Source organism: Anoplophora glabripennis, unplaced genomic scaffold (assembly GCF_000390285.2).
Source record: "Anoplophora glabripennis isolate ALB-LARVAE unplaced genomic scaffold, Agla_2.0 scaffold321, whole genome shotgun sequence".
In the NCBI taxonomy this organism is placed as follows: Eukaryota; Metazoa; Arthropoda; class Insecta; order Coleoptera; family Cerambycidae; genus Anoplophora; species Anoplophora glabripennis.
The window spans coordinates 227,067-248,104 of record NW_019416407.1 but is presented as its reverse complement, the minus strand read 5'-3'; the positions used below and the strand labels follow the sequence as shown (position 1 = coordinate 248,104).

General features: G+C 30.6%; 5 protein-coding genes across 5 annotated transcripts; 2 read left to right on the top strand and 3 right to left on the bottom strand.

Moving 5' to 3' along the window:
• The first annotated feature begins 106 nt into the window (after nt 1-106).
• On the top strand, nt 107-744 carry LOC108912833. Its single transcript, XM_018718226.1, has 3 exons — nt 107-294; nt 356-538; nt 591-744. Exons 1-3 carry the CDS (start codon nt 273-275, stop codon nt 725-727), a joined length of 342 nt encoding a protein of 113 aa, XP_018573742.1. The 5' UTR covers nt 107-272; the 3' UTR covers nt 728-744.
• Nucleotides 745-752: 8 nt separating this feature from the next.
• Nucleotides 753-1,779, bottom strand: LOC108912832. The gene is made up of 5 exons (XM_018718225.1): nt 1,566-1,779; nt 1,377-1,489; nt 1,199-1,323; nt 1,074-1,144; nt 753-937 (listed from the first exon to the last, which is right to left on the bottom strand). The coding sequence occupies exons 1-5, from the start codon at nt 1,699-1,701 to the stop codon at nt 828-830; spliced, it is 555 nt and encodes a 184-aa protein (XP_018573741.1). The 5' UTR covers nt 1,702-1,779; the 3' UTR covers nt 753-827.
• A 370-nt stretch (nt 1,780-2,149) lies between these two features.
• Nucleotides 2,150-4,904, top strand: LOC108912839 (protein arginine N-methyltransferase 9). The gene is made up of 6 exons (XM_018718238.1): nt 2,150-2,592; nt 2,645-3,024; nt 3,123-3,290; nt 3,346-3,929; nt 4,061-4,471; nt 4,550-4,904. The coding sequence occupies exons 1-6, from the start codon at nt 2,270-2,272 to the stop codon at nt 4,853-4,855; spliced, it is 2,172 nt and encodes a 723-aa protein (XP_018573754.1). The 5' UTR covers nt 2,150-2,269; the 3' UTR covers nt 4,856-4,904.
• A 1,162-nt stretch (nt 4,905-6,066) lies between these two features.
• Nucleotides 6,067-7,608, bottom strand: LOC108912840 (serine hydrolase-like protein). Its single transcript, XM_018718239.2, has 2 exons — nt 7,294-7,608; nt 6,067-7,238 (listed from the first exon to the last, which is right to left on the bottom strand). Exons 1-2 carry the CDS (start codon nt 7,421-7,423, stop codon nt 6,394-6,396), a joined length of 975 nt encoding a protein of 324 aa, XP_018573755.1. The 5' UTR covers nt 7,424-7,608; the 3' UTR covers nt 6,067-6,393.
• Nucleotides 7,609-14,146: 6,538 nt separating this feature from the next.
• LOC108912819 (cytochrome b5) lies at nt 14,147-20,160 on the bottom strand. The gene is made up of 4 exons (XM_018718212.1): nt 19,870-20,160; nt 15,504-15,632; nt 14,816-14,904; nt 14,147-14,335 (listed from the first exon to the last, which is right to left on the bottom strand). The coding sequence occupies exons 1-4, from the start codon at nt 19,996-19,998 to the stop codon at nt 14,296-14,298; spliced, it is 387 nt and encodes a 128-aa protein (XP_018573728.1). The 5' UTR covers nt 19,999-20,160; the 3' UTR covers nt 14,147-14,295.
• Between the last annotated feature and the right edge of the window lie 878 nt (nt 20,161-21,038).

The following is a 21,038-nucleotide window of genomic DNA, read 5'->3' as shown; positions in this document are numbered from 1 at the left end:
CTTTTCTTAATTTATTACCTACCAGAATGAAATAAATCGCACATTTATCACAAAGTGTATTGAATAATTGCGGTGTTGATTAGTGCTACAAAAACATTAAACGACCTTTGTACTGTTAATTCACTTTGTGTTCTACACCTCTAAAACTCGCAGTTTTAAATATTTTTATACTTCGTGATAAGCGGTGTCATACTCCAAAGTGATATTGATAAATGTTTACCAGTATTTTTTATGCTAGTTTTACTAAAAACAAATAAATCTCCATAGTCAGAATGAAAAATAAATTAATTCCAGGTAAAATACCGACATTTTATTGACTACTTGCTCATAAATGTTTGTCCTTGAAAATTTTCAGCTATTTTGCAGCCATGCTTTCAAAAACTACAAGTATATTTAAGAGAGTGGATAGCAAGAAAGCCGGGTACAGCATTAACTTTAGTAATTCTCTCTAGTGTACTGGTATTACCGTTAGTTACATCAGTGGCCTTAACCCCGTTTATTATTTTATTAAACTTGAGTAATTTCCTAGCTACAAAAGGTATAGTATTTTTATGAGATTAAATGAAATATTGCATCAAATTCATTTGTAGGTGTTATATACGTTCTTTATATGTTTCTCTTTCAAGTAATTACACTGGCAGTTCTATTAGCAGTTTTATTTTTCATTGCATTTGGTTTTGCAACACTTTTAAGTTTACTGCATTCGTATAAATTTCTTTATAAATAAAATTATCACATTTATAATTCTTGTTTTATTTACAAACATACGAAATTGGCACAAAGATGGTTCAATAATCAAATAATAAAGTATGATGATGATACAGAAATTAATTAAGAGAAACATTTTTCACTTTATTATATAAACTATTTATTATATCACTCTTTGATAGAGTTTCTGGGTCCATATCAAAAGACTCGATCTTTTTACCAGCAATATCTATAATAAACGTTAAGGAAAACGGGTGTTCATAATTACGACGATTTCAATTTGTTACTTTTGTATTTAATTCCATATTTCTGCCGCACTCAAATTAAACATTTTTTAAATGAATTCTAATAATAAAAAAGGATACATCCACTGACATTAGACCCTTTATAAATAAACTTAGTATTAGTTAATAACTTGTACATCTGAATTTCATCCCTAAAAATTAAAAATAATTATGTTGCTACTAATAAAACACTTGCAGATAAATACCGCATATCTGCCAGGCTTTCGTTCTTCTTGTTAAATGCTGATAATTTTCCCTTTAAAATGTCCACTTTCTTTTCATTTTCAGCAATATTTTCATGTAAAGAATTTTGTAACACTTTTAGTTCCTCCTGAAATTCAAAGAATTATAAAATTTAACTATTAACTATTAAATTATAGTTACTATTTCTTCACTAATCCTTTCCAAACAAACTACATCTACAGTAAATTTGTCGGTGACTTCTTTATTATAATTTTCCAGCCACTCTTGAATTTTATTGGCATCGCTAATTAAATCTAAAATATATCAATTTTTACACTAAAATTTTTGCTTATGTAAATATACAAAAAATTAATTAAGTACTCCGCTTACCCTTAAAGTTCAAAACGCCATCAATCATATGTTCGAATTTCTGTATTGAATAAAGAAAATTTTCTAAATATTCTATAATTTTATTTGTAATGCAAGGACACGCATCTATGATTTCGTCTACAGTAACATCTGACATCGTATAATAATTTAAATAATAGATTTAAATTTAAAAATTATTCAAACTAACGATTTTAAAATTAACCCTATTTTTTTATTGTTACAAATAGTGCAGATGAAAGTAGCTGTTGGTTCGTTGGTTGTTCGGTAATGGAAAAAACTGAAAACAAAAATATCCCTAAATTGAGGTGTATTCGATTTGACTTGTTTGCATAGACCTGTAATTAGCTAGCAATCTTAGTTAACTTAGTTTATCCTCTTTCTAACTTAAGTACATACATCCTTAATCACTGCTAAAAGGAAAATAACTATTTTTTTATCCTTCTGGAACTATCAACACATTTGTAACAAACAAAAAATTAATTCGTGGTCGATGCTACTGACCTTATATAGCTAACAAGATTAGCTGGCTAAATATCCTCCGGGTAAAGGCCAAAAAAAAAAGAAGAAGAAGAACTAACCTAGATTTTTAAATGTCAAAGGAGTGAGTGATGAGAGGGATTATTATAACAATTTAAATACTTTTTCCTTCATAAAAGATGTAAAATTACTATTTTGAAAAATAATTGTACATAGTTTCTACCTAAATGGCTTCTAGAGTCCCAAAATTATGTTCAAAACAAAAAAAGTTAAATGGATTAATATATTTAAAAAAAGCAAAACAGGCTTGCTCGGAAAATAATTATACAGAAGCTTATGAGTATTTCGTCAATTATTTCGAAAGTCTAAATGATCCGACTCTTTCTAGTACTGCTGTTCAAACAGCATTTACAAAACTCGTATGCAAAATTGGTGTTGTTCTTGAGGAAACCGATAACATAGAGGAATTGTTAAAATGTTACTTGCAAGCGATAAACTTATTCCCTAACAACTACATTATCTTGAATAACTTGGGAGCGTACATGTTCAAGTATGTTACAATTGTTAAACTTAAAACATCAGTATAATTTAATAACTTTTAGGGTGGGTGAGGTAGACATTGCCCGCAGGTACCTAGAACTGGCTGTAAAAGTAAACAAGAGTTACTTGCCAGCTGAGAAAAATTTAATGCATGTAAAATGGCATCAAATACCTCGTTGGCATTTTCGAATGTTGAACGATAATAAACGAAATATGGCTTATAATAAAGCAATATCTCAAACTATCGTTAAAGGATACAGCGACATTGTGGATATTGGAGCTGGCTGTGGACTCTTAAGTTTAATGGCTTCTTGCAATACTATAAGTAGTATAACTGCTATCGAAGAAAATAAGACACTTTACAAATTATGTTTGGAAATATTTAAAGAAAACAATTTCACTAATATCAATGTTTTAAACTGTTTGTCAACTAATCTTCCAGGTAAGAATAATTGTTGTGCTAGATTTTAAACAAAAATAATAAATACAAAAGTATTATTAATGTAAATTTTGTTGATATATAACAGAGTAATTTTTTAGGCATCCAAAGGAACATACAGAGTAAATGCAACTTAATAGTCACTGAGATTTTTGACGTGGCATTCTTTGGTGAAAGAGCTTTAGAAAGTATTTTCCATGCTTTAGCCGTGATATGTACCGAGGAAGACTTTAAAATTATACCATGTGGGGCAAAATTGTATGTTACAGGTAACATTTATATAACTGAAAATTATTTATATTTTTATCTATATTATTTGTTTAGGAATTCACTGTGATGAATTAGCAAGTAAATATTGGTATATCCCTTCAGGCATCTCAAACATCCTGAACTTACAAAATATTTGCATAAAACAGCGCAATCCGGATCCCTATGAAGCAGAAGATCTTCTAGAAAAAAATGTCGACTACATGACCAACACTGAAGAAATATTCAATATAAATTTTTATAACCTCGAAGAGATATGTACCATGTTAAGGAATGAGTATCACCAAATCGTACAGTTGAAATGTAAAGCGGGGATTATACACGCATTAGCGGTTTGGTTTGATTTAAATCTGACTGAAGAAATCTCATTGACTACCAATCCTTTCAACGAAGATAAAGTAAATTGTTGGGAACAAGCTGTGTTTTACTTAGACCACCCTATTCTAGTAAATGAAGGTGAGGTACTTACTCTGAAGGCAACAGTTGTGGATTGCAAATTAAATTTTTCTGTCGTCAATGGAGGCACCAACCATCCGAAGTGTTTTGAGGTTTCAAAGGAAATAATAAGTTTCATGAATGACAGCCATTTGGTGGATTCTATAGTCAACATGACACTAAAATTTAATGCTCCAAACTTCGAGGTAAGTATTTTAAGTAAATTTTTACTTTAATCCTTATTAACTTCATCAAAAATTGAGAACCGATATTGGTTGAAAAATCCTGTCTCCGTTATACTTACTTTTGAAAAGGTAGAGATATTTTTTATTTATAGGTGGCAGATTCGAATATATTTCCATTATTTGGGTTTCTGATGGCGAAGAATGGTTGCAGTGTCTACCATATGGTTAAAACCGGTCAAGATATCGAATTCCTAAGACACATATTAGAATTGAACAACATCCCTTTGGACAAATTCTCGATTAGAGATGAGAAATTTTCTGTAATACTGAACCAAAATATATCGAGAAAACAGTGTATATATTTTTTTGACCCGATCAATATTGACGGATCGTTGGAGAATATCTCACCACTGGACAAACATAATAATGAAATAACTCTCGTACCTAAAAGGATTGGAATCAGCGTACAGTTAATATATTCTTCTTATATTGATCAGTGCAATCTTGTTAAAGACGAAAATGTACTGAATTTTCGAATCGAGAAATATATGAATCAATATTCAGTAAGCATGCTAATTTAGTTAAATTTTAGAATTTAATTGTTTAAAATGTATTGCAATAAATCCTTTTTATTTTTTTAGGGTAACGAGCATCCGAATTTAGAAAACTTGCAGTACACGGAATATTCCAATCCTGTCACTTTCGCCGTAGACAAAGACGGCGAAAGCTCCTGTGATGTTGTGGTAAAAAGGGACGGACTGATAAATGCTTTGTATTTTTGGTACGAAATTAACCTTTTCGAGGAGGTCATGTTTTCAACTCTCAACAGCAGTCACTTTAAAAAAAGTTGTTTTTTTCTTCACCACCCAAAGCAGGTTACGAAGGGTGATACACTCAAAATTATTATGGTGATTGATGGATCGTATTTGAAACTTAGTTTACAATAATTGTTTTTTTTTTTACTTTAAGGTTTATCTAATAAATCTTTTAAAACTACTGCAAGGCTATTTGTATCCTTAAAAAGTATTTGAAGAGTGAATTTTGAGATTATTCTCTTAAACATATAAAAATAAACAGATCAAAACAACAGTTAAGACAAAATTAGTACTTGCAAAAGAAAAATACACGAGTGGAGCAATGTTGAGGTAAGAAAAAATAGCTCATTTTTTATGAATTTGTCTTGGAATTTTCTTTAGTCAAGCAAATAATTGAGGTCTTAATCTTTATTAAGTAAAATATGCCATCACACAGAATGAATTTATTTAAATAAATATACAGCGTGTCCCGCTGTAATGTCTGGAGGAGGGAAAAGTTTTTTTATTTGTGGGTTTCTGACAAAAAGTCGCTCTTGTTCCAAAACGGCCAAAACTGTTAAAATATTTGTCATTTTTTATACAGGGTGTTCAGTATTTAGAAAAATATTGTTAGTCGCCAACAGTACAGTTATTTTTGACAATATCGAAAAATATTATCGGGGATGTCATTTTTTAGGATCCACAGGGGATTAAAAATTTGAGGTTTCACTAATTTCTGTTGATTTTTTTTTTAAACAAGGCGGCCACCTGATTGTGCGTGCTATCTCATCTCATTCTACAATTATGGTTAGAGAATGGTTGGACCAACACTTTAAAGATCGATGGATAGGACGATTATGTCCTGTTCCATGGCCTCCTAGAAGTCCTGATCTGACAATAATGGACTTTTATTTGTGGAGCAATCTAAAACAAAATGTTGAACTGCTTGGTAATAATGTGGACACTTTAAAAACAGAATAAGAGAAACAATTGCTAATATTCCTCTATACGAAATACGAAATGTCCATAGAAAATTTATTAGAAGAGCTGAAATTTGTGCAGAAATTGGAGGCAATAAATTTGAGTAAATTTTTTTTTTGTTACACACAATAACTTTACTCTGGGCAACTAACAATATTTTTCTAAATACTGAAAACTATAAAAAATGACAAAATATTTTAACAGTTTTGACCGTTTTGGAACAAGCAGGAGGAAATAGAAATTATCTGGGTCAGACGGTGGTCGAGGGGTTCGAGGCGTCAATACTTGAATTGATGAATGCTACTGTCATAGGTTTGAACCCCGCCGCTGTAAGACCGACTATATTTGTAGAGAGGAATTAAACACCCTACGGATAGTTACTGACTTTGCAGCAAAGTAAAAAATAAAAGTAAAACAAATCAGACGAATATTAAAAAATTGTCTATAATTTAATTGTCTATATTCTCTTACGGCTCTTACACACGGACGGTATTTTGTTGATCGGCAAAACAAGCTACTAAATTTTAAATTACACAGTTAAATACATCTTTTCACACAAAATCATTGCTTGCAAGTGTGACGGTCGTCTGCCAATCGGTAAAACAACGCTCATGTGCAAGAGGGGTTAGTTTCTAACAAAGACACAACTGGAAATTTTTAAGTGGCACACCCTGTGTAAAATAATATTGAAATGCTAGCATCTTAATGCATTATAATTTCCCTTTTTGTGTTATTAAAAATTTATTAACAATTGGTGCAACACGATCGGGATTATTGTTATGAATATCATGGTAACCATCAACGTATTCAACAGAAACATTACTCAACTTGCTTAATTCTTGAAGGATAAGTTCCATATCGATTTTCGTGAAGGAATGTTCACCTAAAACGATCAATATAGGACAAGTAACTGGGTCTTCTCTTAGAGCTTCTAGGATATAGCGAAAGTCGTGTGTAGGATTAATAAAATTTTTCATTCTTTGGTCAAAGGTGAATGTGTATTTACCATCTCCTGTCGGTTCTACAGCTCTCCGAAGCAAAGCGGTTGCTGCTTCGGTAGTAAGAGGTGTTCCCTGTCTGCCGTGTAGTAATTTGTTCAAAGCTTCTTCATAAGTGTACGAAGGTGGATTTCCAGTTTTTAGCTTTTCCGTCAGCTTAATAGTGCTATTAAAACTATCGATAAGATAATACTTAAAATCTTTAACACTCACGGGATACATATGAACAGTGTCTAACAGTATTAATTTTTTTACAAGATTCGGGTACAGTTGAGCAAATAAAAAACCAATTTGTCCTCCATAACTATGTCCCATGATGATGTAGCTTTGTCTTTTAAAATATTGTGCCAGCAACTTGTAAACCAATACATAATTTGTAGTGTATATAGGTAAGTGCGGTGAAAAGTGTGAAGACTTTCCATGACCAGGTAAATCAATACATATGTAGTAGAATGAGTTTGGAAGATATGGTATTAATCTATCGAATGCTCCAGCATTGTCCAGTCTTCCATGACTGACTAAAATAGCTTCATCATTTTCGTCACCCCAAGCTTTAACTATAAAATTAAAATATTTATAGAAACATTTGAAAACTAAGTAATGTAGTATTACCTGCTATATACCCCCAAGGGACAGGTACATTAAATTCACTTATTCTTTTTGAATTGCACATCATGCTCTTATTTCTTAATCTAAACACAGTCTGCAATAAAACCCTTGATACAAATATTTTAGCATACATATAAAATGATGTTAATATTGCTGGTATTTAATTTACATGAAATTTATATGCGAAAATAAATGGATTCAAACGTTCAAAATTCTTATATTAAAGTTGTATGAGACTTTGTACTATCACACCATCATAGAGAAAATTAAATTTGCTCTACACATTCTAATTCGTTATCAGATTTGTGTTAATTCTGATTTCATTGGTTCACAATATTTTATATTGCAATTAGAGATGGGAATAATCGAATGAATTAAATAATCGAGAGGTTACTGTTCGAATTAATTTTATAATCGAATGATCATTCGAATGAATAATCGAAAGTTCACTTTGAAAATTTCCGGTTTATCCCAAATCATATGCGAAACATGTTGACGTTAGGTAAATGAATGACTGTCGCGAATTGGGGCATTTCTTCCATATTTCTTCGTTGCCAGTTGAGTGATTCAGCAGCATGTGTTTAAAATGAGTAGTCGCCGCCTAAAGAGGTCCATTGTTTGGGATTTTTTTGAAAAAAAAAAAATTATATAGAAAACATAATTTGGTATTATTTTCATTCATATGAATTTTTATCCCCGCTAAATAAAGCTCCCATCTAACCCCCCGCGATGCCACTCATAAAATTCCTGCATTCCTTTTTTCTTGTATGTCGGTGCGGTGATATTCGATTGTCTCATCTATCCTCTCGGCCGTCTTATCTCGAGATGTTGTAGCTCGTTAGAGCGTTGGAACAATCGAAACATCTGCGCACTCGCTCGAGTAGTGCAGGTATTAGTAACGCTGTGGTCACTGTCATTCGTATCCGAATAATCGAATGATTCTATATGACCACTCGAGATATCTCGAGAGATTTTCATAATCGATATAATCGATAATTTTCATTCGAGTAGTCCCATCACTAATTGCAATCATTATCTGTGATTATTTTACGTGACAAATTTGCACAGATAGTACAAATATAAAGGTCTAGGTCAAGGAGAATAGTCTCCGTGGTCTAGGTCTAGGGGTCTACGTCTACGCAAATGTAAAAAGTAATAAATATTGATGTTGATAGTTGATACATATTTGATTTATTGATGTCAAATGCACAGATTACTGAACAATGGTCAAATTGTCAAATCATAATGAGCTTAGTGATGGGAGATTTCGAGTGAAAAATCGAGTGGTACTCGATTATTGAGATCACTCGAGATATCTCGAGATGTTTACTCCCACCACTCGAGTGATTATTACCCTAAGGTTGTACCCCAAAATGTTAGTGCATACTGCAAATAGTCACTGATTGCGTAACCTTTTTTTTAGAATAAAACGAAAAAGTGGTTAGGTTTTGAAGTGCGTGAGCTTTTTTTTTTTAGCTACGCTTATAAGTAATATATGACTAATACAAACATGTTTGTGCGCCGCTGGGATGATAACGACCAATATCTCGTATCTCGAGTGATCACTCGATTATTAGAAGTACCTACTCGATTATCAAAATTGGTCGATTATGCCCATCACTAAATGAGCTGCTTTCCAATTGACTATCTTTCGGATCATATTACTCTCTGACACAGAATTATATTCGTATTCTGTGTCTCTGATTTAACTACTTCTGAATTACTCTGAAGAAACATAGTTGGAGGTTGGAGAGGTTGGAGATAGTTTAATGTAAATAAAGTGATGAAAATTATGGATTTTTATAATACGTAATAATAAATAAAATTTCAGTCTGTTCAAAGTTCAGCTTTTAATTATTTCTTCATTTCTTTCACTCTTCAAAGTTATATTGATTTTATAAGATACGGCTACGCTATCAGATAAATCGATGTAAGAGCTGACGTTTACAGTATAGGCCGGCATGATCCAGAAGGCATTGCGTACAACGCTCTCAAATCTCAAAAATAACATTTTTAACATTGTTATTTATTACACTAGAGACTTATATTACCCTATTATAATAGTTTAAGTAGCAAATTATATATTTTGAAGCTCCTATTCGTAGAACTGGCGGTCTTGACTTCGCTGCCCTCTAGCCGCGGACGACCTAACTTTCCCTAAAACTGTTGGCATAGATAAGAGATGGACGAAGTGTGCAAAGCCAACCTTCATCTAGGCGCTAAATTTGAAAATAAAAGAAAATTACCCGCATTATAAAACCTTTGTCCTTGTATATTTTAGAAACAGTTTCCAACAGTGAGGCGCAATCTATTTAATTCGAAACAATTCGCAATTACTTACCGCGTTTATTTAATAGTAATTTATAGTAACAGACCTACATGGATGATCCAACGGAAAAAATTAAATTATTTCTGAATTGAAAATAATAAAAAATAATAAAATCTAACAACTGAACTGACTGAAGTTAAGTATATGTATATGTAAGTGTGATCTACCTACAAGACAGCTTCCTATGTGTGTTATTTTATAAGTAATAGTCAGATATGAGAAATATTAAGAATTCATGACAATACTTCGAGAATAAATTCAGCACTGAGAGGACGTATTATTTTCTAATTTGTTTGTATGCGGGACTGAAAAAGGATATATTGATATTCATTTATTTATTAGCGTTCTTCAATTAAGGAAATAATAAAACAATAAGACGATATAAAAGTATACATCTTATCAATCTCTATATTTCTGATTGCGTTGTCAGATCTGCAAGACGTGGGCAAATGTATCAAATTAGCCTTTACTGGTACCGTCCTTATTGTGATTTATCCTTCAGTACAGAGGCGTTCGCAGTTCAACTTCTCTTTTCTATTAGAGATAATTCTGAGTATTTTTATTATCAATAGAAATAAAGACTTAAGTACCTACCTAACATTAGTTGAATTGGCTAATAAAATGTAAGTAAGTATTTTTATGACAAAAAATATTTATTTTGAGACATTATTTCAATGCTGCTTTTAGTATAATTGCCCATTAGGTATTAGGTAAATATGTACCTACCTCTAAAGAAAAACTTATCCGTATTCTAGTTACTGCAGCAAAGTAATTTTAAAAATAGGATTAGCTCAATAGTTATTTATTGACACAGTGAGTTTATGCCATTTTTGAGTACTAATTAGGTTATCTATATATTCACTTAAAACGTTTATTGTGTCTGCTTGTGTTTATCTACAGTTTTAACTATAAATCCCCAGAAAATCCCTCTGACTGATAACTTTATTTGAAGCAATTAGCTAAAATATTTATTGTACTGTGTATGTAACCATAATGTAGTTTGTTTGTGATGATTTTATTTTATTTATAAATGTGGTACAAGAATATAATCTAATAATCTAAAGCATAAGATCGTTAGAAATTTTATTCAAAAAATTATTCACAAAATTGTTCCGAAAGGGTTGCAAATATTTTCTCAATAATTTAAATCGATAGCAACATTTATTTTTGATTTATCTATTCCAACTCAAGAGTTTTTCATACCTACGCCAATGCCTTTCGTTCAAGCCTTGGGGAAATAGTGATTGATAAGAGGCAATTCGAGTTTGACTGTTTATACAGGTTCAGGTTAACAATAGCACATGCGACAGATTGAATCGACTATCACACGTGTTTACTCTCCAGCTTTTCAAAGTTTTCATTTAGTTTGATTCCAGGATTGCCGTTCTGGCAAACTTTGTTTTCAGGGATAATAGCAAGGAGGGCAAACAGGACAATGTTAACATGTAAAATGTTACAGGGTTATTGACCTAACATAAGTACTACAAATTTTTGAGTGACCTCTGTCGTGGCCACAGTTGGTCTTTTTTTTTAAAACATTAACACGTTGTCTTATAGATTTTTTTAATATATAATATAGTAGAGTAATTGTTGCTCCTATATTATTAATTAAAAAGTTTATTTTCTGTGAAGTAGCTTAGGATGAAATAAAAATATCCAAAACTGATCATATGGTACTAATTGTCTGTACTACTATAGATATCTAAAATTTGCCTTTTTACTTTATGAATATGTTTTTTTTTTTTCAAAACAGTTGTTAATTTTCTGTAGCCTATTAGGAATAGTAAATATATTTTGAATAATATATGTTAGGTTCGTATTAATTACATATTTAACAAACAAAATAATCAATATTGATAAAATTTTCATAGATATGCTACATTTGCTCTACAAATTTGTTTATTATTAACGCCGGTTTTCAAATACACCCACCAAGTCATGTTGTGTACCTTACACAGACGAAAATAGGTACATATGTATAGTGAATTTAATTTTAGACAAAGTTAAGAAAAAAAAGGAATTAATAAATTTTTAAATATTAATATTGCACCTAATTCTTATTTTAATTCACATTCTACGTTTTTAGTATATGTTCTTGGGTATATTGCCCTTTAAAGCATAAGATTGAATATGATGGATGATTTAATTTCTATTTTATTTATGAAAACGAGTTGTAGCAAAAACACGTTGAATTTCCATTGATATAATTTTCCTTTTTCAAGTTAATGTATCTACAACAAAACATTTTCTTTGCATAAACCCTCTTTTATATTTACATGTTTGATGTTAGTAAAAAAAATGCTCCAGTTCCTTATTATTGCTACCTATTTTTATATACAGAGTGTTTCACGGTGATGAGACATTAGACATATTTCAGAGACTACTTCGATTTTAATTTTAAAAATTTGGGCAATAGTGTTTTCGGGCATACCCTTCTCAACTAAAATAATGGCCTACGCTTCCGGTTATATCGGAAATTGACGTCATCTTCGTTATTTTAACTGGAACACCCTGTATATTATTGCAATTTGGATTCTACGTCAATTTTTAGGGGAAGTTTCATAATGATTTCCTATTCTTAAAGTTAACGTTTTTTGATATATTTATTTCAAAAAAATTAAAAAAGCACTGCCTAATTCAAAAAGATGTGTATTTTACAATAATAAAGTTAGAGCGATAAAATTTATAGGGGACATAACTAAAACGCTAAACTTCCTTGTCATCTTAATTTCATATTGGATGGTTGAAATTCAATGCCGAATTTAGTCAACTTTAAACCATCTTAATTTATTTTTTTTAAATGGAACACCCTGTATATTTTTACGCAACCTGATGAACAATTCTTCTGGTTTTTAATGTATTTACTGTTCTTAGTGGAACTTCAAAACAAGTACATAACCTGTCACCAGTTTATTGTTGTCAATTTAACACATACAGTGAATGTTTATTTGAGTATCATTTATTGTTAAAGAATGGAAAACGTTAACATTTATTCAAATGCTGACATTCTAAAATTATTTGTTCATGGAGAGTGGCACAAGGTAATAAATACAACTTGCAATGTATCTAATGAGAGATGCACTCTACCACCAATGAGTAGACACATTTTATGAAGAATTTTAAGAAATCAATTAGAACATGATCGAATTTCTCCACATATAATTTTAGAGCCGATAACATTCGATGAATCAATATTTTCATGATCATCAGTTCGTGCTGTTGAGCAAGATTTAGGCATTTCAAGAACCTCCATCTCAAAGATTTTGAAAACACCCTGTATTTAATAAGTTGGCCAATATAACATACACCGAAGACTCTTCGGAACGCTCTCAAATTTTGGCGACTAATTGACAGCAGAAAAAATGACGTTTAAATATTTAAATTATTTTTCGCTGTACTGTTTTTGAGATAAACGCAATCAAAATGATGGCTCAATACATTTGTATCCGACAGTAGTTCTGATTATGAGATTCATATCGGATCTCGCCTACTTTCCTAAATCCAGTGAACTGAACAATTGAATCCGAAACATCTGAAGCGCGATTTTCAGTACTGAATCGGGTTGCGTTTACAGTATAAAGTGTATGCACTGGCCCGTTAACGTAAATACCCAATCAGCAGTTGTTAATCCCTTGTTTTCGACTTCGAGTAAGCACTTGCGTCGACCGGAATTTGTTTTAATATAAAAATAGATTTTTCACAATAAAAATACCAGCAGGTATTCAACTAATTCGAATTTACTTGGGCGTTTAATTAACTTTTACAGTCTCGCTGGAATCGGTAATATTAATCAATGAGTGCTTCGGAACGATTTTGTTCATCATCAAAACGTTATTTAATACCATTTGTAGAAAAAAAAACTAAATATCGCACTATATCGTGTCAAATATACATTACAGCTATGTAGGTTGTAATCTATAAACCGACTAACTTCTAAGGGCCAAAGACTGTAAGCTAATGTGGAATGAACAAACCATTTATCGACTTTTCAGTACATGTATCTCAGAATTTAGTTTGCGAATTTATTGCGTCAAGTGAACTATGCTACGGTCACTTTACATATTCCAACGAAGTAAACAAGTTAAACAATTGCCATGGAGTGATCTTAAGATTAGACAGAGACGCATTTAGAAAAGTTAGAACGAGTACCATTAAAAAGTTATAGAATTTATAATAGTATGTTTTTACTCTTTTTTCTTATTCAGCTACTTCAGCAGTCGAATCGGTGCTAAACATCTTAAATTAATCCAAAACAGCTACAAAATTGAGCCGCGAATGATACGCATGCAATGAAAACTATTATACGATGTAAAGTCAGGTTCTGAATGAACCCCTGTTTTCGGTGAGAATTGTAAACAGTATTACGTGCTTTATCATTGATTACACGATTGGAATATGCAAGCTGATGAACACGGACAAAACACAAACAGTCAATTGTAGTATGCACAATAGTATGTCGAGCGCATAAACTTATTTGCTGTTTCTGGTTGTTGAGAAAGGTTCGGGAATAGAAAGAAATAAAAAGGGAAAGGTCGGAACATCTATTATTTATTTCTTTTGTTTTATTATTTACAATTTGGTATATAAATATAGGTATTCTAATACGGAATGTACAGATTTTAGGTTTATCACAGTTTTTTTAGTTTCACATATTTTGTTTGGAAAACTACACACATTTATGCACATAAACCACATGTGATGATGTGAATGCAGCTCCTGAAAAGAAAAATAATAACGTAAAATTTGTTGTAAGTTGAATCAAGTATATAAAAATCAGTATCTTGGGATTAAAAAATATAGGTTACTGTGTAATGAAAATTCGTATAATGTAGCACAAATAGGAATAGGTACAAATTGTATAAAACTTACGTACAATACTGTATGAAGTTTTGAGAAAATCTGCGTTTCAATTTATTGGTGATAATTTAAAAATTGTGAAATTAGTCGCAATTTAATCCAACGTTAGGTACGTGTGGGAGGTATTAAAAAAATTGCTTCATATTCAATAAGGAAAAAATAGGCAATTATTTAATCTTTAGAACACTAACAATTTTCAAAATTTTTAGTATTTCCCGTGAAAAAGGTGTGAATTTGCTATTTATCTATTATTTTTTATCAAAATTATATTAGTAATCCCCAAAATAATATTTTTTATCGACAAAAAAAAATTACGAAATAATAATGAGCTATAGTTACCTGTTTATAACTTTTTCTTTAGATTCAACCACTTTTGGTCCTTTAGTCGCTTCCTTTTCAGTTTTCTTCTGCTTCTTCTTTCGTTCCTCCTAGAAGACAAGAGATTAATCCAATTATTACATTTTAAAACTACTTTACAATGTTGTTAAATCTAGAGGCTAAGACAAAAAGAGTTAATGTTGAAAATTGTACAAAATCTGGCGTGATTTAAAATTCGTAAAATCCAATAAGCCAAGGAAAATTAGAAATGTCTGACTTTTGATTAGTGTCTTTTCTCTATGAGACACCACAAAATGTTTGAAATGAAAAACTAAGTGTTTCAATGTTTTAGACCCACTATTATTATTTTAGTATTAATTTACTATTTTTTTAATTATATCTTTTTATGATTAGCTCTTGTAGATACTTTTAGAACGTAGCTAATTCAAATTCATGCTAAAAAATTTCCAAATTCTCATCTAATGAGGTCATATCTATGATATCAACAATCTAGGTAAAATAACTTCATAGATAAGCTAGTCCGTAGTTATCTAAAATAAAAGATAATCTCTGTGCAAATAGTACTAATTAAATACACGCATACCTGCCACTTTGGGGAATTTATAGAATTAATGTGAATTAGTTTAATATCTTTAAAGTAAGAATTTCCAATTTTAAGTAGGAATGGAGAAAACTTCTGGTTGCTTACTTCTACAACTTCTCCGATTTTCAGTGCTTTTAGGTCTCTCTTGGCGTCACCGGAATGTCCAAAATCGTCAAATGCCTTGGTGCAATCCTTGCCCGCCCATTCTGTAATAAGTTCGCCTCCTCCAGGATGCTAAAAACCAAAAAATTATTTACAATGTGTTTTCACTCCTACAGCTTTTCTATATGACTTCTATATCTTGCAAAAAAGAATCAGAATATTGCTTTTTTATAATCGTATACTCTTGAAAATAATTATAGTTGTTTACGAATACCGTCGTTTCACTGCGTTGATAGTTGTTGACAAATAATAAAAAATTATAACTATTGACACAGTTGCATAGTTTTTATTAACTCATGTCTCGGTTGTATATTTCCAAAGGCAAATAAATGTATAGCATATTTGATATACAGTATCATCCATTTCATATTCCAGACACGGTATTTATTGGTAGATTTAATTCGAGTTTATTTGCTCAAAGAAAAAACAATTCAGTCTTTATGTACTATAAAGCTGACCATCGTTTTTATTATTTGCAGGTTTTCAAAAAATTAACTTCATATTAAAAAAGATCGTTATAAAAATATGATAGAAGAATACATTTTTTATTTAAAAGAAATAATAACAAAAATTAATAAAAGTTTTATAACGCTTACACTCCTACAAATTTGGAGCCTCTTGGTGGACATTTTTACAAATAGTCCTGGTTATCTAAGATAAAAATCGTTTTCAAATACCCAACATATTTGTAACATGGCTCACTATTTTAGTAATAGATTTATGTACCTAATCAGTTTTTGGTAAAAATATCAGATCCAATACGTGGAATAGTTGGTATTTGTGCTCAGTCATGTTATTAATTATGATTTTAGTGACCGATAACTCCATATGATATTATTTTCCATATGATAGCTTATGCTGCAGATAATAGAAGATCGGTTTATCCATGTTGTACAACTTATGAGGAATGGAATATTAGAAGCTTTCTAAGAACCGATGCATTATTGTAAAAATACTTGCTCTGCGAGGGTATTCCCCACTGGACTTTACCGCTGAACTCTGTGACATAGTTCACCTTGAAGCACCAAACCGAGGCGAGAGCGTTCGAGCCTTGAATAAGAATCAATTAAAATTTTGTACGTCTTGTTTTAACTGCATCTTTTCGTGTGAATGTAAATGTCCCCTGGCATTTTAGATTTAAATCTAGTTCAGCAGCAAAGGACTCTATAAATTTTCGGCATTCGGGAACTCGAGGGTCAATGAAATTAGAAAATTAAATAAAGTTTACAAACTAGATGGAATTTGGACATAATCTCTTGTGGCGATGCTTTTTCAGTACTAGCTTTTAGTTCTTCGTCCCACGAGATCTGTTATTACTACTGCTTACTGGTTAGTTTTGTCGTTCTTTAATTTGGAGCTACGCAAACTTTGCATGTACAGTTTTACGAAGAGGAAAAATAGGTATTTATCTGAAAATTTATGAGAGAATGTCGTTCTTTATAAAATTTCTTGCTTTTTCCTTAATCTAACTAAACTGTGAACCCAAAATTCCCTGATATCCTCAGAATTCCATGTAAATTTAAAAACAAATCCAGTTTGCAAAGATATATCATATATGTCACACATCATATATATCATATTTTATCATATTATTTATATAATAAAATATGTCATATATAAATACCAATCTGAGGACTATAGATTTTAGTTATCTATTTGCAAATTATTTGCTGATAGGTACAATTACTAGAATCATAAGCTTTCTTGGAATTTATATTATTTGTAAATATATATAATTTAATTCAAATCTTGTATAGTTTTGAAATTTATTATCTCGAACTGCAAACATATTTGTTTCAAAACTACCAATTCATTAAAATATACATATACATTTAAAATTTAGTATTAATGTAGGAATTATTCAAGACAAATGTAGCATACTATAATCAAACTTATATTTTCTTGAAAGGAAATTGTAGATCACAGAATGGCGTGGCACGATAGATGGAGCCAGCACTTACGCTATGTGTATACACATCTCCTTGTGAATAACGACACTAAAGCAGATGGATCGTTCTAACGACATAATGATGAGGACAATCAATCAAGTTCCAAACCAACCTATGTCTGGTTGGTTAAACGTGCGAACGATCCTAGCTGTTGTACTAGGTGTTGTGAGTGAAACAAAATATTTTTTGACCAAAACTATTCAATTTTGTATTAATCAAACGATACATTAATATACAATACAAAACATGTTTCTATAAAATCTATGTAGATCATAAAATTAAGAACAGAATTCGTTTAACCGTAAGTATCAAGAATATTTATTTTAAATGGTGCCAATTTTTAAAGTAAGAAATTATATTTCTGGGTAGAAATTTAAAGTATTTAAATAAATAAATAATTTTCTTGAAAGAAGAAAATATTTTCTTGCGTATACCTATATAAACGTGCGTTGTACATTTCAAGCAAGAATTTTTTTTGCGTGCGTAAGACAATTGAAACTTCATATATCAATGACCTATTAGCAGTATCTTTTGACAGCCGTTGATATTTAAAAAAAAAATCGGTATTTTCCAGATAATCTGAAACTCTTGCTAACAATTCTATGATGATGATTCTATGAAAAAAATATATAGAATAATGTTTTGGAAAATCATCTCGCCATCAACCTGGGAAGGCTGGTTATACAAATGACGAGGATTATGTTTTATTTTGTCTTAGTTTCTTTATTTTGCAAGTTGTCCAGTTATTTTTAGAAACCTGTCAGACGATTATAAAATACAAGCGACACATATAAAACCAATAATCCAACGTCTGGAACTGTGGATTATCAAAACCTTTCACAAAATGAAACCTACTTGGAATATTCACTTTTATCTACAGCTGTTGTACAAAATTTATTAACTGTAACTCAATAAATACATACTTATTCTCGACTTACGTGAAAGATATTATTCCATGTATAAGAGGAAGATTAGGCCCGTTTTAGTAACAACTTGTTAGATAGTTGGAAGATAACAGCATTTGTGAATATTATCGTCAGAAAGAGCAAGTGTTGATATTTTATCAGAGATTAATTAATTAATAATTAAAATATAATTGGTGTTAACGATATCAGTACCGAAAAAGTTGTACATAATTTCAGCATTACATGTATTGTTGACATACCACTTTTCGAATTTTTTATCTATCAAAACATTTCGTAGAAGCATGGGAAAAATTGCCAAACATAACAGTCATGTTTGTATACTATTCAGGAAATTTAGTGAAAGTAAAGTACCAACCAAAAATTAACTGTTAAATTATCAAGATAGACTTGTTATGCATTGAAGATAAATGCCAAGTGTAAGGTAGAGCAACAATTTAAAAAATAATAAATATTATTAAGTATATAATCAAAAACAACTTTCAAACAAGTTGTAAGTAAAGGTCTTTTAGATAGGTAATTATATGATCCTTTGAATACTTTACAACAAGAGTTTTGCATACTCCTTGTGTACCAACTGATCGTGTTGACTATAGCTCTCATTCATTAAATAGATTACTTTATAAATGGAATAATGCAAAAACAAATTGCTTAATACAGTGAGAAAATAATTATAAATAATATCCTCGTTATTATCAGTTAAGAAAAATATTTACTTTTATAGGATATTTTTTATTCTGCTGATTTTATGATAACACAGATTTATGTTTACCTTTCAGAAAAATATGTCGGATTTAGACGCTATCATGATTGACTAACTGCACCCAACAGATTCGAATATTTTGTTGGTTCTGATTATTATTCACGTTAACAAAAAAAAAGGAATTATAAGTTTGTCTTACACATTTTATAATTCTGTTGATATTTTTAAAATAGATTTATAAAAATTAATGGTATTTGAAGCAGGTAAATATAGAGGTTAGTTAGTAGATTGCTTGGACTTGTCCATCTTTTAATAAATACTAAAAGACGCTTGTTGCACAGAATTTTTATTTTTAGGGTTATGTTATATAAACTGACCCATCGCTAACTCTTCAATCAATTCTTGTAAAAAATATTACGTACTTAATTTGAGTAATACTTTTGTTTATAAATTTCTGCATAAACAAATTTTATCAGAATTTTTTATATTTTATTAAAATTATCTAACGATATATACCCGTATATTCTGATATTAATTTATTTGTTGTATATTTACAGCATTAGTTAACAAACAGGTTCTTGTTCCTTTGCAAACCCGGTATCACTGACATTTCATATTCGTATATTCAAAATATTTACCTAAACAGTAATAAATAGTTAATATTTTTCAGGTAACTTGGTCGGTTCTTTACATTACTGTTGCGTACATATTTTTTGTTAAAAAATTGTACTTACGTCATTCAAATAATCGGTCACATCATAGACAATGTCCTTATAGATAATCCACACTCGGTCAGTATCCTTACCATTGTTTTTTGCAATTTCTTCCAAAGTGTAATAAATAGTTGCTTTTGCATCAGTCATCTTGCTGTTTCAAAAAGGAAATCAACGAAAAACGGTGTAAGATCTAGTTGTAAATAAATAATGTTACACTAACTTAATTTTGACTAATTATTACTAAGTTGAAGAGTAGCTCAGTTGTGCGTACTCCTCGAAGGAAAATGTGACAGTAGTAGTGGGTAATGTTTTGTAAGTTCATATATTAAGGCGCTGTTATCTGGGAATTCCTCGTCAGAATTTGAACCGCAACTTGAACTTGTTCAAGTATGTCTCGTCGTGCTCGTGCGCGAAATGAAATTGAATCTATTCAAAACAGAGCAATAATAGCTATACGTTTTATGGCAGGTGACTCAATTAATAGGTTTACGGAGATTACCGATCACTAATTTATTGCTTTGAAACTACCTTGAGTTTTGAGTAATTATTTCTCTTCGACTTTTCACAACGAAGTAAGCAATTCTTTGGTAATTTCCTTATAAACAGTAAGGCAGAAAATTAATCAATTTTCGAAAAAAATACTAATACTGTACCATTTTCCATCTCAATTAATTATCATTGCAACTATTTTGAGATAAATCTCCAGATCAAAACAGATTTTTAACAAGTTTCTTTTATTTTTTTTTTAGTAGAACTAAAATAAATGTTATCTATAATCCACTGCGAAAAATGAAAGGAATTATATCATTGTCTTACTAAAAGTGCGATTTCTTGTCTGTAAAACGCCAGCGTTAAATTATTATTTAATATACACAGTGTCCCAAAATAATGGAACAAAATTCATATTTCTTTTTCAGTTCAGATATTAAAAAATCGCTGAACAGGTCAATTAGTAAATAGAAATTATCACTTTTCGACATTTTTTTTAATAGGACGCTCTATATTTTATAGTATAAATAGATAGCCCTTCTAAAGACAAATTAAACGATATATACAGGGTGGGCAATCTCTCGGATATGGGTAGATAATGAAAAAATAATGTCACAAGTTCATATAAAATTTTTTCCTCCGGGCTCACCCTGTAGAGTTATTAGCTCCTGAAGTTGAGAATTAAAAATGTTTTTTTT